We start from the raw sequence: 17,756 nt of genomic DNA, 5'->3' as shown, positions 1-17,756 counted from the left end.
CATTTTATCTAACTTTAATAAAAGCAACAGCAAACAGGAGTTGGAATGTCCATGACACGCTTCCTGATCTGTACAAACCTCATACTAAATATGTTATTCATGGGCAGCTTCTTACTCAGGGGCAGAAGAGGGGGAACAGGAGGGTAGGAGGAGAAAGGGGAGAAGGAAGGACAACGCCTCTGGAAATAAATTCAGACAATTAAAATTCCACCACATGGGCAGCAACGTCAGGAAAGATTTCAATGGAAGAAATGATCTTGGCCTAAGAAACCTTGACACAGAGCCTCTGACATCAAGGTTTCTGGAAAAACTCAGCCAGGAAAAATTTCGTATGTGGCATCGCTGCTTTTGGCAGAGAATTCGAAAATGGAAATGAAACGCACAGGCAGGCCACTTCTAAGCAATTTCAAGTAAGTACAGTCATAATTCATCTTTAGTCAAACAATGTGAGATTTTAATAAGAGCAACAGGAAAAGTTCTAGAAGGAAAGAACACTTCTGATTTCCATTGTTCTGCAAACACTCCCTCCCAAGCAGTGATTTATTTTACCCCTCCCACCCCCACCACAGTTACTAAGTGGGAGTCTGGTTTCTGGAACAGGAGAGAAGGTAAACCATATCCTTTTATTCCAGTAGAGGAGAAGGGTGATTATTTAATTCTTACATAATTCCAGGCAGATGATATGCACGGTGCAGTTGTTTATGTGATTTTGCAGAATTTGTGCTTTCTTAGCCTCCCACCCAAGTAGCTGGAAAACATCCACGTGGGGAGACAATGCTCATGGGGGCCTCGGCTCTCTTTTTGGCTTTGAGATGGTGCACTGTGCAAAGTATTTAACCTCCTTCTGTTTCATCTGCAAGATGGGATGGGACTGGTCGTTCGGAAACTATTTATACAAGCCTCAGTGTTGCCATCAAGGTATAGAAACTGTTTCTAAACTGCCATGTCATCCACAGAAATTTCGTCACATCACAGTAATAACAGCCATTATCTTAAGCATCTACAAGTCCTGATTGTGACCCAAACTTGAATAGACTCATCACTTAGTGTTTACTTAGACTTCTCCCACTCTTAAAAGTTCTAGATCTCTATACTAGAATAGATATAGGACCCCAAATACCAGTGTTTTGGGTGAACAGTGAAGCTTGGGGGGAAAATGGTATAGAACAAGGTTTTTTGCTTTTTAAAAATTTTATTTTGAATAATGATAGACTCATAAGAAGTTATAAAAATGGTGCAGAGAGGTCCCTTACCCCCTACACCCGGCTCCCCGCCCCCAGCATCCCCCAGTTGTAACATTTTATATAACTATAGCACATTATCAAAACCAGGAAAGTGACATTGGCACAATACCATTCATTAGATACTATTAACTGGATTCGGACTTTACTGCCATTAGAACCCATTTTTAAAACAACGTGGACACAGCTAGAGGTAACCTGAGTCATTTGCATGAGATTTATTCTTGGAGGGAACTTGATATAGGGAATTTGAGTTTGCTGTCATCAGACCCAGATACTATGGACAAATTATTTGTCACTGAGCCTCAGTTTGTTCATCTGTAAAGTAGGAATGATAATACCACCCAAGTAAGCTGTCATGAGGAAATACCTCCAGTCCAACGAGAGTGGCATATATAATACTAGGAACTCCAAATATAATACTGTCCTTGGTTCCCTCATGAGACCTGACACTTCAGCACCCAGGATTCTGTAGGAATCCCAGGTGCTCTCCCAATAATAACCTGGTTTTCGATTATTCTTGTTATCATCATTATCTTGCTCAGGCTAGTGCTGTCTCTTATAATCAACATCCCTGACAAAGGCACATCCTCAAAAGATATGAAGGGAGAAGTTTCAACTCCGGGTTGGGCTTAATGTCACTTCTCTTAGAAGCAGCCCCTTACCCCAAGAAAGTGATTTGAAAACTTTGGGTCCGCCCTGCTCCAAAAGCCATCCTCCACCAAGCAAGCTAGCTGGCCTGGACTCTTCGTGCTCCTGGGGGCAGGAACCCAAGCTGGACTTGAGGACCGACTGATCTGCATGGTCCTCTCTATGCTCCCCTCCCCTGGCTCTGATGTGTACCCTGGAATTACCCTAAGGCTTTGACGCTGGAAGTTAGAGGAGGAGGCATCAAGCAGTCCCTAATTGTGGGTCTTCTTTTCCACCTTCCCGACTACCTGCCACCCTATGCAAGTGCCCAATTTGCATTAATTGCAGCCTTGGTCCTGAGGGTGCCGCTAACACCCACAGGGGCTTCTCCTCCTCCTGGTTTTATTGTGTCTCACAATGACTTGTCTCTAGTAAGCCAACTGGGCAAGCGCCATCCTTCATTCTCTTTTTGGTACAGTGCCTGACATACCTTAATGCCCAATTATAAAAATACAATAATAACCCTCCTCTGGCTTACCGTTCTGGAAGCAGCACGGGGCCTCTAGTGAGCCTGGTGTGGATTTCCCCAGATCGGCGGTCCCGGGCAGAGGTCCCAGGGTCCCTGCAGTGCTGGTTGGGGGATGGGGTGGAGAGAGTCAGGGGGACATGAGGGTTATATGGAGGAAGGTACACAGACAAGAGGGAGTTAAAGAATGGAAGTTGGGGCTTCCCTTGTGGCGCAGTGGTTGAGAGTCCGCCTGCCGATGCAGGGGACACGGGTTCGTGCCCCGGTCTGGGAAGATCCCACATGCCGCCGGCTGGACCCGTGAGCCATGGCCGCTGAGCCTGCGAGTCCGGAGCCTGTGCTCCGCAACGGGAGAGGCCACAACAGAGAGAGGCCCGCGTACCGCAAAAAAAAAAAGAAAGAAAAAAAAGAATGGAAGTTGGGGGGTGGGTACCTCAGCTTCAAGGAAGCCTGAGGTTCTCGCGGAGAGCTTCAACCCTGGGGCCAGGATGATTGTCTTATTAGAACCTTGGCTCTGTCACCCACCAGCTACTTACTAAGGACAAATTCCTTAACCCTCCCTAGCTTCGATTTTCTCCTCTGTAAATGGGGATAGCAATACCTACCTCTGAGTTCCTATATTATGAAGATAAAAGTGGGAAATAACAAGTACTTAGGGCCTCAATAAGTGTAAATTTCCTCCCCACCGTAACCTTCTAGAAACATCCAAGCCCAACACAGCCTGGAGATGTTCGCCTGTCAACACGCAGGCGCTGAGGGCCGCCAACGTACGGTGCACCCGGGCTGGGGGATTCTGTTCCCGCCGACCTTCGGCGTTGGGTGTCAGATCTCCCCTGGGGTTCCTGGGTGGATCGGGACAGGAGGAGCTGCAGGATGCCGCGCTCCTGCGCAAACCGAGAGGGCCATCAGCTAACCTGGTGCGAGGGTTTCGGCCTGAAAGGCAGCTACCGTCTTTCCCGAGAGGCGAGGTAGGGGGGTGGCGGGGCGGTCTGGACGCCAAGGTCGCGTTCACTGCTCCCGGGAGACCGGGTGGCGCGCGGGGCGGACCTGGCGGGGCGGCCGCTCGGGCGGGCGGGGCACGTGGGCGCGCGGCCGCCAGGTGGCACCACGGCCCGGGGCCTGGGCGCCGCCGCGGGCGGGGCGCGAAGGGGTTAAGGAGGCGGCGGAGGCGCGGCGGCGGCTCTTTCGGGGAAACCCACCGGGGCGCGCGGAGGCGGGAGCGGCCGTGGGCTGCGGGGCCCGGCGCCGCGCCGGGCGGGGGCGCGGCCAATCGGGCGGCGGGCCCGGCGCGCGCGGAGCCAGGCGATATGGAGGGAGGCGCGGCGGCCGGCTGCCCCTGACGCGCCGCTCCGAGCCGGTGGTCGGCCAGCCCGCGCCGCCCGGGGCCCTGCGGCGCGGAGATGAGCAGGTCGGCGGCGCTCCTGCTCTGCCTGCTGGGCTGCAACGTCTGGAAGGCGGTGACCAAGACGCTGCGGGAACCCGGCGCCGGAGCCCAAGGTCGGTGCGCGGCGGCGGGCTTTGTGTCGGCCGCGGGCCTGCTGCAGAGGCGGCGGCGGCGGCGGGGCTCCGGGGCCGCATTGTGGCGACGCGGCCGCCCGAGCCCGAGCCGCCGCCACCGGGCCTGCAGCCCCAGCGCCGCGCTCCCGAGGGGGCGGCGCCGCCCGGGGGCGCCGAGATACCAGGGCAGACGCTCCCGGGGGGCCGCGGGCCGCCGGGGTGCGGGTGGCACAGCTGTTGCCGCCTCGCGTGTCTGGTGTGGATGTATCCGAGGGTCCTTTATGCGCGCCGCGGACACGCGGCACCATCTCGTCCTTCGCCCGGGCGAGAACTGCAGCCCCCGGGTCGCCATCGCCCGCTCCCCACCTCGGGGCTCGGTTCTCGAAGCCCGATCGCGAAGGCTACGCTCGGCCCTTTTGTTGCGGCGGTCGAGGGGGTGGCCGCCGCCCCTGGGGTGCCCCCTGCGCCCCGGGACCCCGAGGTCCGCGGCCGCTGCCCGCCTCCAGCCTGCCGCAGTTTGGGAAAGTTTCGGGGTCTCCTCCCCCTCCCGATGCGACGTCTTTAACAGGCCTTAAGGGCTCTGCTCGGCGGCCCAGGAATCATCCCCGGAAGGGGAGAAAGAATTGGAACTGGGAGGCCCTAATCAATTTTTTAAAAATAATCATTTCCACGGCTGTGTGTCGCCAGCTCAAGGCTTTTGTCTAATCTTTGGCCTCTGCAAATATGCTTTCCAGCCCTGGGAGGAATGTGCTCGCCTCTGAGAATGGCCACGAGCCTGTCTTTTGTTTTCAAAATAAGAATTTGTTTGGGGGGGAAGCCCGAAGGTTCCTTTGCACGGGTTTGTGCGGTCGAAATCGAGGGCTTCTCTGTTGCCTGGCTTTTCGAAAGGGTGAGTGAGGCCGTCGTAGATGCACATCTGGCGTTCACACAGGACACCAATGCCGGGCCTCGCTGGGCCTCTCTGGTCTCCCGGGAGGGCTTCCCTGCAGCCCTGGAGACCCTCACCCGCACCCCGACCCCCAGACTCCTTGTCCGCGTCCTTTCCTCGAGGAAAGGTGTGTGTTCTGTGAAGTCCGCCCAGCAGATGGAATGCACGGGGAGCTCCATCCCAGCTCGCTCCATCCCAGCTCGCTCCATCCTCTTGCTAGGACCCTGCCTTACGCCCTTTTCCATATGCTCGCCCTCTTTCCTTATGGCAAATATTCAGAACCCAGAGCCCGGGAGTGCCTGGGAGCAGAGAACCCTGGTGGTTTTCCACCTCTCATGTTGAGACAGGGAAGGGAGTTCCTACCCACAGTCGGTTGGGGTTTGGTTTGTTACCTACATGTTGAATTCAAGGTTTTCATATTCATCGCTTGCTGTATCGTTTGCTGGAGTCTCTTTCATGCGTCGCTTTTTCTATAGCTGTGATGGGACAAGACCATTCTGAATTGTGTATAAACTTAGTAATGTATATTACGGAAGGGGGAACATTGGCAAGGTACAGAAAAGACTGTCTCTTCATGTAGGAAATGAATGTTTAGGACATTAGCTCATCAGTGTTGAATTGTAGCCTCTTTCATTAATCCCCTACTGCTCTTTGAATCAGCTGTTTCAATGAATATGATATTTGTGTTTCAACAAGGCCATTAATTCCAAAGAATGGGTGGAATTTTTTGTTTTGCACTTGGAATAGGGATATGGAAACATTAAGTTTGTGCACTTATAAAATAGGGGAAGGCATAGCCTTAACTGGAACAAAAAAGTCATGAAAAAAACCTACTAGGTCTAGGTCAAACACCACATTTTGCAGAGAGCTTGCTGCTAAATATTTTATCTGGTAACTAAAGTCTCAGAAATGGAATATTCTGTGCGGTGAGTGAGAAAAAGTCAAGCTGTGAGATGTTTATGCACAGCTAGGAGTACCTTAGTATATTGTGTGTTTGGAGTGGGAGATCAAGTATCTTGGAATATTTTTCCCCAGGATTACTTCCTTGTTTGGGTAGGATGGCTTTTTAAAGAGCTGAGCCCAGGAGCTCTGCTAGAACTCAGGGTCTCACTACCTGGCATCTGGATTTTGAACTAGTACCGTGTTTTCAGGGAATGGACAATTGCTCCTTTAACTGTAGAAGGTCGCCTTCACCCCACTGAGTTCTTCAGACCATTTTGAAATTTATCTTGTAACATAGTTTTAAAATTCATGGCTTCTCTGCGCTCCGGGATCACGTACACAATGAAGGCAAATGCTTTCTCTGATTTCACTTTGCGTTTTCCGCAGCAGGTTGTAGAGGGTTTTGCACAGAGCTGGTGCTCAGGTTGTGTTGAAAGAAACAGTAAAGGATTGAAGACAGCTAGTGCATATTCTAAAGGGCAACATGCATACACTTTAAGAAAAAAACTTCATGCTTACCTGCCCGGAAACCTAATTTGTAAGAGTTTTGCTTTTATTGGAGAAACTGTTCCATGAATCGTACTTTATTTTTTTTTTTTTTTGTGGCTGCGCAGTGTATGGTATCTTAGTTCCCTGACCAGGGATCAAACCCATGCCCCCCTGCAGTGGAAGTGTGGAGTCCTAACCACTGGACCACCAGGGAAGTCCCTACGAATCATACTTTGAACATGCATTGTGCTCACATAGATGTTATGCACCAACCAAATGTAGATTAGGAAAAACTACCTAGAGACCTCAAACACGTAAATCATAGGCCAGAGCACCCCAATTAGATTCCTAGGCCTAAATGACACCTTCCTTTTTAAATGAATCCTTGTTATGTCAGAGGAAACTAACATCTGCAAAATTTCTCGGCATCACTTTGCTCTTTATATATTCAAGATAAAATTTAAAGTTTGGCTCTCCCTACTGTAGCCGCTTTGAATCAGCAAAGGGATTTCTAAGGCAACAGTTAGCTGTCACCATGAGGCTTGGCTTTGCCGGTCGTGAATTTGAACCAACTCTAGCATATGATGACGTGTTTTTATGAAGTGTTTCCATTTGAGTTGCCCTAAAGTGGTCATAGTATCTAATTTTTTTCCTGGGAATTTATAGAAACCGTTATTCACAAGTATCTACTAATTCTGACTTTCTCCACCTCTTACGCAACTGTGCGCTAAGACCAGCTTGATAGAGGGGGCCCCTACTTAAAGTGTGGTAAGCTGTGCAGACGTGCTCTATGAGATGTATTCTTGAACCCCAGCACTCTCTTTATGTGCCAGAAGAAAGGTCAGAGCTAGGTTGCTGCTTATTCTCTAACAGTAAAGTATTTTGCAATGATGTGCTATTTTTTTGTTCCTCTCAGAAAAGCTACAATCTATCATCACATTGGAGGTGAATGGTTGGCTGTCTCTCTTCTCTGCAAAAGGTCTATTCCTGGCCAAATTCAAATTTCGGTTTTTAGAACATCGTGATCAGTTGAAAGACCAGGAAGGGATGTAAGCTATCAGGAGGATTATCCAACAGGCATGACTTACGCTGACAGTATATTAAGAGCATAACATCTAAATAAAACTCATGGGCTCACATCCTGGGAAACTGCAGGACTTGAACTTGCCAAGACCTCTGGACTTCCTTGAACGCCAGGTGTGGGAATTCTATGCAGAAGCAACAGCAATGTCTAGGGAATTTCTGGCAAAGTCTTTGAGATGAGTTTAAGAATTATTTCTGTATCCTACTTGTACTTGTCCTGTAATACTTGGTAACTTACAGCTTATTAGCTTAGAAACCTAACCAAAAGAAAGAAAATATTGCATGGATTTCCGAACTAATAGCTTTCAAGTGAAGGTACTTTCTCAGTTTTAATCAAGCCTTCATTTTAAACAAATTACTGATATGTCTGTAAATCTGTTTATTTTCATTATTGTTGGCAAATGCTAATTTAGTAGTTTTATTAAATACTGCTTACTAAAAAAGCACACGGAAATAAGTTGGACAGGCAACAGACGTGTATAATACTCTATACTGAAGGAAAAATTGAATATAAAAACATTTCAGAAATCTAGTTGGAAGAATTTGTCCTGTGATAACACATATACATCAATAATGCTTTTATAGTTTGCTTTTATATATGACTTCCGGACCTTTAAAGACCACAGTCCTGGCTAAATTATTCAGTTCCAGCAAAAACGGAAGTGAATGTATTTTAACAGTACTTTTTAAATTAAGCATCGGCACCCTAAATAGACCAACTCATTATAAGAAGTGATCGTTCTTCAAAATTCTATATTGTGACCCGATGGTATGCCCTACATGCAGAAAACCATTACGTACTTTTGTAAAGTCAAACTTGTAAATAGGCAACATTTGAGGCAATTAACCACTTTAGAAAGGGTTTCACAATAAGTTCCCTTAAAATAAACAGTTTATTCCGCGTATTTAAGGCGACTCCACCTTCCTCTGATCAAGCCTCTGTTTGAAATGTTTGCAGCTCCTCTTCCTCTCAGATAAAAGGGAGGCTGCAAACATTTGCCCGTTTTCTTTCATTTACCCCTTGCAGGATCTATTAACCCATAGAGATTCCAGTAATTAAACCCTATTACGTGGATGACTCCAACTTTTCTCTCTCTTGCCTTGACTTGGTGTCATAGCTCTAGTTCCTTCTGTCCAACAAGCTACTGGACGTCTCCATTCAGTGCATGAAGCTGACCTCAAACTCCTCAGCTGCCAGCCTCCTTCTCCAGTCCAGCTTACCTTAAGTTCTCTATTAAACTGGACTCAAAATCTGGGTGTCCCCTTAGATCCTTCCTCTACCTTATAATCCATACAGTTGGTCATTGTAAGGGTGCATATATAGAGCACATTTATGTAGATGTCTTTAGATCCAGGTAGGTGTGTTTAATCAGAAGGCGCTTCTTGGTCAAGTTTATACTTCTTGTTCTGCAGGTGAGGAAACCTAGGCCCAAAGAAGTGAGGGGATCTCAGATAATGGTGTTCTCTAGCCGCACAGACCCTGTGGAAGGTGGAGTCATGGCCTCCAAAGATGTTCATGTCCTGATCTCTGCAACCAGAGAATACAGTAGTGCTTTACGTGAGAAGAGGGACTCTGCAGAGCTAATTAAGTTAAGGATCTTCAGATGGGAAGATTATTCGGGATTATAAAAGGGAGGCAGAAAGCTCAGAGTCAGAGAAGGAGATGTGACAACGCAAGCAGAGGGTCAGAGCCAGAGACGGTGAAGATGTTTCACTGCTGGCCAGGAAGACAGTGCCAGGGAATGCAGGCGGCCTCCGGACGCTGCAAAAGGCGAGGAAGTGGATTCTCCCCTAAGGCTTCCAGAAGGAATGCTGCCTTGCCAACCTCTTGGCTTTAGCTCCGTGATACTGATTTGGGGCTTCTGACCTCCAGAACTATAGGATAGTAAATTCATGTTATTTGAAGCCACTGAGTTGTACTTTTCTATGGTAGCAATAGGAAACCAGTACAGAGACTGACCCCCGAGGACTGTGAGAGATGGTGCACCCATACAGCCAGGGTAATGGTACAGCTTGGACCACTTTGGGGGACCAAGCTGCTGAAGGTAACATTTGGAGGCTTGCATCTGTTTAACAAAATTCTGCCAAATTGGAACCCTGTTGGGGGCCCTTGGGGAGAGCCTTAAGGGCCTTCCCACCATCACCACCAAAATAACGATTTTTTTTCCCAGAGGAGCTCGGTGGGCTGTGACTTTTATTTGTAAGCAAGGTGCATCCAATTATCGGTGTTCCTTCTAGCGCGGGGATTACTCACACCTGCAGGGAGAAGCGATAGCCTCTTTTAGAAATTTGGCTTCACTTGGCTCTAATCTTTGTCGAAACATACCTGTCGGTAACTAAATGAGGTAAAAGAAAGTTCCGACTGAGTGTCACCATCAGCCCCCGAAGCCATCGTATAATAAAATGATAGGGGACCCCCAACGTGGAACGGCCTCCCAGTGTTGTCTCAGAGGCTCAGCACATCCCTTTGATGTTTCTCCGCCTCTCTTGGGCCAGTGAGCCCCACCAGCTCGGGGGCCTGGGACCACCAGAACCATTAAGGACTCCCGCAGGGAAGGGGGATGGGATGAGTTGGGAGATTGGGATTGACATATATATACTACTATATATAAAATGGATAACTAATGAGAACCTACTGTATAGCTCAGGGAACTCTAATGCTCTGTGGTGACCTAAATGGGAAGGAAATCCAAGAAGAGGGGATATATGTATATGTACAGCTGATTCACTTTGCTGTACAGCAGAAACGAACACAACATTGTAAAGCAGCTAGACTCCAATAAAATTAAAAAAAAAAAAGACGCCTCCTGCAGGTGGAGGACAGAGCAGTATGGAAACACCCAAATCAATCCTCGACACAGCCCCGATTGCAGAATGCAGGAAGAGGGAGACTGCTTGGTCTCCTGCAGTTCCTATCCCGCTGGGAGCAAAAGACTAACATTCACCTTAGCCCAGAGAAGGGAGCCACCACTGCGGGGGTCGCTGGCCACTCGGTGGAGTGATGTGGGGATGGGAGAAGGGGAAGGATAATGAAGTGTCTCCTCCTGAGGAGCAGACCTAAGAATGGACAGAATCCCGAACCATCTCGATTTCAGGGCTTTAGCCTAAAAGTAAACAAAGATTGGAGAAAGGGAGAGAATGACTCCCTTATTTGCAGGCCGAAGACCTTGCCTCATGTTAAGGCATCATTCTTGCCTTCCCCTCCCATCTCATCAACATTCCTTCACTCATCTCTCTTCATTTTCCCTCCCAGGTACTTGTGCAAAGCAGCGTGTCTTTCTCCCTCTGTTTCAGTCTGTTCTTTCAACCCAGGCTCTTTCCACGTGGCCCTCTTCAAACACCATTTTAATTCATGTTTCTCTCCTGCAGAGACACGTTAACTCTTTTCCCATTGCCCAAAGTATGGCATCTAAATTATGACATCTGGCCTTTCCTCATGTGCCTGTTCCAGCTTTAGCTCCGTTCTTCGCCGCGTTGAGATCACCCCCTCCGGCTAGAATGTTCCATCATTGTCCCCTGGGTGATGGTTGTACATCCTCACTTCCCTTCACTCACAGCCATGCTCCCCTTTTCCATTCTTAAAATACTGTACGAAAACAGTATGCTAAACACTTGTTAGACGAAAAAAGGGTTCTGTGGAGCTTCCCTGGTGGCGCAGTGGTTGAGAGTCCGCCTGCTGATGCGGGGGACACGGGTTCGTGCCCCGGTCCGGGAGGATCCCACATGCCGCGGAGCGGCTGGGACCGTGAGCCACGGCCGCTGAGCCTGCGTGTCTGGAGCCTGTGCTCCGCAACGGGAGAGGCCACGGCAGTGAGAGGCCCGCGTACCGCAAAAAAAAAAAAAAAAAAAGGGTACTGTGGAGGAGACAGTATATTTTGGGGTAAGCTTGATTCTTTAGGGGTGCTTACTTTTTCACATTTTACAATCCAATTGAAGAAGAAATGGAAAAATAAATTAAGGACATCACCAAGGTACTTTAATTAGGCAAGAATCTCTTAACATGAAACCGTTAACAGTTGCATGACTAAAATACAGCCGTAAGTTGTCTGTGATGTTTATTTCTAGAAATTTCGAGGATTTGCCCACAGTAGGCCACAGGAAGTTGTATTTGAGAAGCATAAGCACACAGAACATCACTTTGTGCTCCTCAAAGTTGTAAGTTAAGTGAGACACGTCCTTTTGGTGATCAAATATTGAAGCAGCGACAGTATTGGTTAGACAGTGTTGGTTCTGTAGTGATTTCCAGTATCAGCTGAAGCTCTGAATAATAATTGCAGAAACAATTAGGTAAAACTCACAGTACTTACCAAGGGTGGGGTGGTGAGATGATCAAATATGGATTTAATATGTTCAAATAGTTTGAGCCCTTAATTGAAGCTTAACTTTATATAAAACATATAAACATACTCAAATATGAGAACTGGCAAGATCTTTTGGGATTGTGGGAAGTAGCCAGTGGTGTTGGAAAAGCTGGCTTAGGAGAAATTAACTTGGAAGTGAGCACTGAGTTTGTAAAAGATTGGTTTGTTTCTTATTTGTTTTGTTTTGAGCTGTACCCCACAGGGATAGAGAAGCCTGAGTGTAATGAGAAGAGACAACCATGTCCAAGTCAAATGAACATTTCATTTGCCTAGACTTCTTAGAGCTCAGAATTCGAATAGAAAAATTATTGAATTCATATTGAAGGAAAGATTTTTAATGTAATTTTGACAGAGCTGAACTAAAGACATAAATGCTTTGATGAAAGCTAGCCTCAATCCGTAAGGTGAATCACATTAGTAAGACCTCTGATTTCAAACCAGTAATTAGTAGCAGTCCTATGGATGACTTTATACCGGTTGTAGTCGAGTGTGGCTGTGCTTTGTTTCCTCAGCCTCACAATTAGCACTTAGATCTCTCCTCTTAAGAGAGAAAGGTCAACAACAAGCATTTGTTAATGAAAATCTATCTTAACAGAGAGAATTAAAGCACGTGTAACTTGGGTCTCTATTTTATTATTAACAGCATTCTATTTATTTGCCTATTCTTAATTTGTTTGATTATTTATAATTTATAGTTGATTTCTAATAATATTTTATTAATGATTTGGATGAGTACATTGCAGGAATATTGATTATACTTTCTTCTGAAATAAAGACTAAAAGGGGGTGTCTTAGTCCATCCAAGCAGCTGTAACAGAATACCATAGACTGGTTGGCTTATAAACAGCAGCAGTTTATTTCTCAACAGTTTGGGAGGCTGGGAAGTCCAAGATCAAGGTGTTTGCAGATGCGATGCCTGGTGAGAGCCCACTTCTGATTCGTAGATGGCCATCTTTCTGCTGTGTCCTCACATAGCAGAACGGGTGAGAGAGCTCTCTGAGATCTCTTCTTAATCAGGGCACTAATCCCATTCATGAGGTCACCACCCTCATGTGTGTGTGTGTGTGTGTGTGTGTGTGTGTGTGTCAGGGTAGAGAAGGAATAGGAGAGAAAAAGAAAACAAAAATAACCCTTCCAGAGTCTATTATTTGCATCCTACCAGTGCAAAACTAGAGGTTATATAGGGCTGTTTCAGTGCCTGTTCTTCTCTTTAAAAGAAACCTGAACAGGGACTTCCCTGGTGGCACAGTGGTTAAGAATCCACCTGCCAATGCAAGGGACACGGGTACGAGCTCTGGTCCGGGAAGATCCCACATGCCGCGGAGCAACTAAGCCTGTGCGCCACAACTGCTGAGCCTGTGCTCTAGAGCCCGCGAGCCACAACTACTGAGTCTGCCTGCTGCAACTCCTGAAGCCCACATGCCTAGAGCCTGTGCTCCACAACAAGAGAAGCCACCGCAGTGAGAAGTCTGTGCCCCACAATGAAGTGTAGCCCCCCTCTCGCCGCAACTAGACAAAGCCCGCACACAGCAACGAAGACCCAACTCAGCCAAAAATAAAATAATTAATTAATTTAAAAAAAAACCCTAAACATATATGCCAGTTGGAAGGTGCAAGAGTCGATACACTCCAGCAAGTACCAGGATCTCTTACAATGACTAAGCAGCTTCTAGAAGTTACTTGGGACTCTTCATTAACCTTTTTGAGTCACGAGTATATTGATTCAATTCCTCATAGTCTAATAGTCTTTTTTAAAGTTAAGATAATAATAAAGTTCTAGACATATCTATTCACAGAAGTCAGCTATTTTGAATCAGAGTTGAGCATACCAAGAGATGACCTGCTGTAAAAAGTGAAATTTCTTGAGATTTAAAATCACCCCTAGAGACTGGGTATATCATTTGGAAATTGAGGCCAGATAGGATTGTGCCCTTATCTCCTCTTCTTGTGCCACTAACCTATAGAAATGTACATTGGGTGTTACACATGCATGTGCATGTCTGCATGTAGATTTCACAGAACTGAGCCATCCCAGAAATCCTTGCTGGGATTCGGGGAAAAGTGGGTGCTTGAGTCAGGTCCTCTTTCTTCAGTTCTGTTTCTTCCCTCATATGGCCTTTCCTAATGTTTAGTCTATTTCAGAGCTGCCTGCTTTTTTTTTAGAAGCTGTATCCACACAAAGAGCAGTGACACCTGTGTACGGCTTCCCTGCTGTATATACTGTTGGTACGTTCAGCGAAGGTACTTTCTCCAAGTTCTTTGTCTGAGTTCTTTGGACTTCTACCCAGACAGACAGATTTAGTGGCATAAATAGCCTTTCTGTTGTTTATATTAAAATAGAGATTTTATAAAAGGAAAGGATTTTTTCCGAACTTAGAACATTTTCTTGCTGTGATGCTCACGAGATAGGAGTGTTCAGCCTGATGCCTGAATGTGGACCCTCCGAGCCCAGCATTGGTTTGGTGTTTAATGTGATAGAAAAATCATCCTCTGAGAGTTGCTGGTCGCTCTATTATTGTCTCAATATTTTTTGATATTAAGAAAGTCTGTGATTATTCCGAGTTAGGAAAACAGAATAGCATTAGATCCGTGTAGGTCTGTTATTCTAAATATTGTAATACAAGAGGGCAGTGCTTCTTGAGGATGGTGTGAAAGAAGTTACTTGTGTTTCACGTCATTTGAGTATTTAAAACATTCCCATCTAATCAGAGGTTGGAGGAGATTGGTTTTTAGATGCCTCCTTTAGAACCAGGTTTTTCACTTTTTGCTCAGCTGATCAGTTTCTTTCTTTGTTACCTACCATCTGCTAGACATGTTTGTGACTGTGTGAGAAAGCATATGGGAAAGGGATAGAGAAGTTAAAGCAGTCAACTGGTGAGTGTGGAGGACACAGTGTCTGCAGTCTGGTCAAGTTTACAGCCCATCTGCTGGAGCCCAGGGAGCCCTCTTAAAATATGGCTCTGCTCTCCAGGCAGAGTACCTGCAGGATTGTTCCAATGTTACTAGTATGGCCACAGCAAAATTAGGTCTCCTTCCTAAACAACGTTCCTTGGCAGATACTCCTATGGATACATTTTTTCCTTTCCTATAAACTTAAAGACTGCCTATTGAAATGAGACTCAGAAAGTGATCCTTTTAGCTCACTCACCTCTGGGCAGAGCAGACTGTTAAAATGGCTTTTAATGCACAAGTTGTATTTTCTTTAGAACTGATTCTTGTGCTGTAACTTAGGTTTTTAGTTGAAGTTAAAATTGATAAAAATGCTCCTATTATGAACTTTCTCCCCTACTGTTTGAACCAGTTTTTTGAAACTATCTTGATAAACCTCATTTGCCTTTTAAAATTTAAAGATAGAATCATTGCCTATAATGATGGTTCTTTGAGTGTCTTGATGGAAATCTATTAGATGTCACATTAAATATTAAACTTATGCATTCCAAATCAATACATGTTAAAATACTATATAAATGCTAAGTAAGTATGAGAAAGGAGTTGCCAGCTCTTAGACCAGGGCTGTTGTTTATGTGTACTCGTTAGATAACATTTTGTTAATTAGGTGGAGCTATTCCCTGCTCCTATCTTCCCATTTCTAAATTCAGAATCCCTAGGGAGATGTTTACCTGAGAGAATGGTCTGGAAAGACTTGAAGTTAGATGCTTCCTCACCTTATCTCTCTGTTAGCTGCTTCATGGCTGATTAGCCATTCTTTATACACCCTTCCCCTCACCTATCTCCACACCCATCTGTCTGCCCACCCACCTATCCATTCATCCATCCATCCATCCACCCACACACTCATCCACCCATCCACCCATCTATCCACTCATCCACCCATCCATCCATCTGTCAACCCACCTATCTATCCATCTACCCATCTTTATACCCACCCATCGGTTCATCCATCCATCCAACAGAGTCTGCTTGCCTTACCTTTCACCACCAAAACACTGATGTTATTATCTTAAATTTATAGGATCCATTAGATTTTCAAATGCTTTCAGAGCCATTATCTGTTTTGTTCCTCATAATCCTGAGAGGTATTTGGGAGAGAGAGTATTCCTTTTTATACATGAAAAGCAATGTGGCTTGCAGACATGTGCTGGTACACCGTGGAGGTGGAGGTCCCACCCGCACACCCTCCTCTGCTCTCCTCTTAGCCTGTCTCTCAGTTGTTCTAGGGATTCACACTCACTGTTTCCGAGATAATTTTCAAAGATAATTAAGACCCAGCCCCTCTTTTCTGGAACTCAAGCTCCCATGAGGGGAAAACAGGGATAAGCAAAAAGCAAAGCGTGCAGGGTTGCAGGGAAGGGAATGACTGGCTGGGCTGCCGGAGAGGCTTTCCCAGGGAATAGGCTTTGGAGCCAGGGTTTGAAGGCTAAGAATTAATCATGTAGAGAAGGTTGGCAGGGAGGCACACCCAGGGCCACACCCCCATCCCTGTGAATCATAGCTCGTGGCGGGGACATAAGAATAATGGCATCATCGGCAACCTTGTGAGTTTATTGATAAAGCATTGGAAAATGAGTTGGTTTTTTTCTTTTGTTGGAAAAAGTATCAGTGGAGTTGCTGAATTTGCTAATAAACTCATGTGTCATCCCACGGGGCATATTGAGTAGTGGGTGTTATTCTTAAGTCTGTGAACTGGTTGCCACGCCTATCTGTCTTCCTCTCCCCAGTTACCGTAAAACCTCTTTTCCCATCTATTCTGCTTGGTTGGTTAATCTTCAACCACATAGTCCAACATCAAAGGCTCTGGCTTTTGCAGCATAACTTTCTATAACCTGAGCCTCCTCTGCTAATCATGTGTAGTTTATTTAGAAGGCAGTTACTGGTCTTTGTTCCCCATCTCCTTTCCTTTTTCCCCCCATTCTCATTCTTGCTTTTTCAGTTGAGTTAAGAGAAAGTATCCACCTCACAGCAACCAAAAGGGCACAGAAAGGTCAGCCTCCTTAAAGTCAATTTCAGCCGCAGAAGGAGGAGACTTTGGTGTTTTGTTGTTGTTTTAAGTTTTATATTGGAGTATAGTTGATTTACAATTTTGTGTTAGTTTCAGGTGTACAGCAAAATGAGTTAGTTATACATACATTTATTCTTTTTCAGATTCTTTTCCCGCATAGGTTATTTCATTTATTTATTTATTGGCTGTGTCAGGTCTTGGTTGCAGCGCGCGGGCTCTTGGTTGCAGTGAGGGGGCTTCTCTCTAGTTGTGGCATGCAGGCTCCAGGGCGCGAGGGCTCTGTAGTTGCGGCGCGTGGGCTTTGTTGCCCCTCAGCGTGTGGGATCTTAGTTCCCCAACCAGGGATCGAACCAGCATCCCCTGCATTGCAAGAAGGACTTTTAACCACTGGGCCACCAGGGAAGACCCCATATAGGTTATTACTGAGTATTGAGTAGAGTTCCCTGTGCTATACAGTAGGTCTTTGTTTATTATCTGTTTTATATATCGTAGTGTGTACATGTTAATCCCAAGCTCCTAATTTATCCTTCCCTGCTAAGCTTTCTCCTTTGGTAACCATGTTTTCTAAATCTGTGAGTCTGTTTCTGTTTTGTAAATAAGTACATTTGTATCATTTTTTTAGATTCCACACATAAGTGATTATGATATTTGTCTGTCTGTCTGACTTCACTTAGTATGATATTCTCTCGGTGCATCTATGCAAATGGCATTATTTCAGCCTTTTGTATGGTTGAGTAGTATTCCATTGTATATTTGTACCAGATCTTATTTATCCATTCATCCTAAGTGTTGATGGACACTTAGGTTGCTTCCTTGTCTTGGCTATTGTCAATAGTGCTACAGTGAACATTAGGATGCATGTATCTTTTCGAATTACAGCTTTCCCTGGATATATGCCCAGGAGTGGGATTGCAGGATCATATGGTAGCTTCATTTTTAGTTTTTTACGGAACATCCACACCGTTCTCCTTAGTGGGCATACCAATTTACATTCCCACCAACAGTGTAGGAGGATTACCTTTTCTCTACACCCTCTCCAGCATTTATTGTTTGTAGACTTTTTGATGCTGGCCATTCTGACCAGTGTGAGGTGATACCT

The 17,756-nt window shown here is 46.0% G+C and overlaps 1 protein-coding gene across 2 annotated transcripts in view; it reads left to right on the top strand.

The window, feature by feature from the left end:
* Positions 1 to 3,676: 3,676 nt before the first annotated feature.
* FAM171A1 (family with sequence similarity 171 member A1) overlaps positions 3,677 to 17,756 on the top strand; it is a 124,932-nt gene continuing 110,852 nt past the window's right edge. Inside the window, exon 1 of one of the 2 annotated variants that reach the window (XM_065872254.1) lies at positions 3,677 to 3,894. In XM_065872254.1, coding sequence (XP_065728326.1) covers positions 3,798 to 3,894 — 97 coding nt within the window. In that variant the 5' untranslated portion in view covers positions 3,677 to 3,797. The remainder of the gene's footprint in view (positions 3,895 to 17,756) is intronic. The other variant, XM_065872252.1, reaches the window with a different exon arrangement.

This window comes from Phocoena phocoena, chromosome 2 (genome assembly GCF_963924675.1).
Source record: "Phocoena phocoena chromosome 2, mPhoPho1.1, whole genome shotgun sequence".
NCBI lineage: Eukaryota > Metazoa > Chordata > Mammalia > Artiodactyla > Phocoenidae > Phocoena > Phocoena phocoena.
The sequence above is the reverse complement of the archived record's forward strand: the minus strand, read 5'-3'. Positions and strand labels throughout refer to the sequence as shown.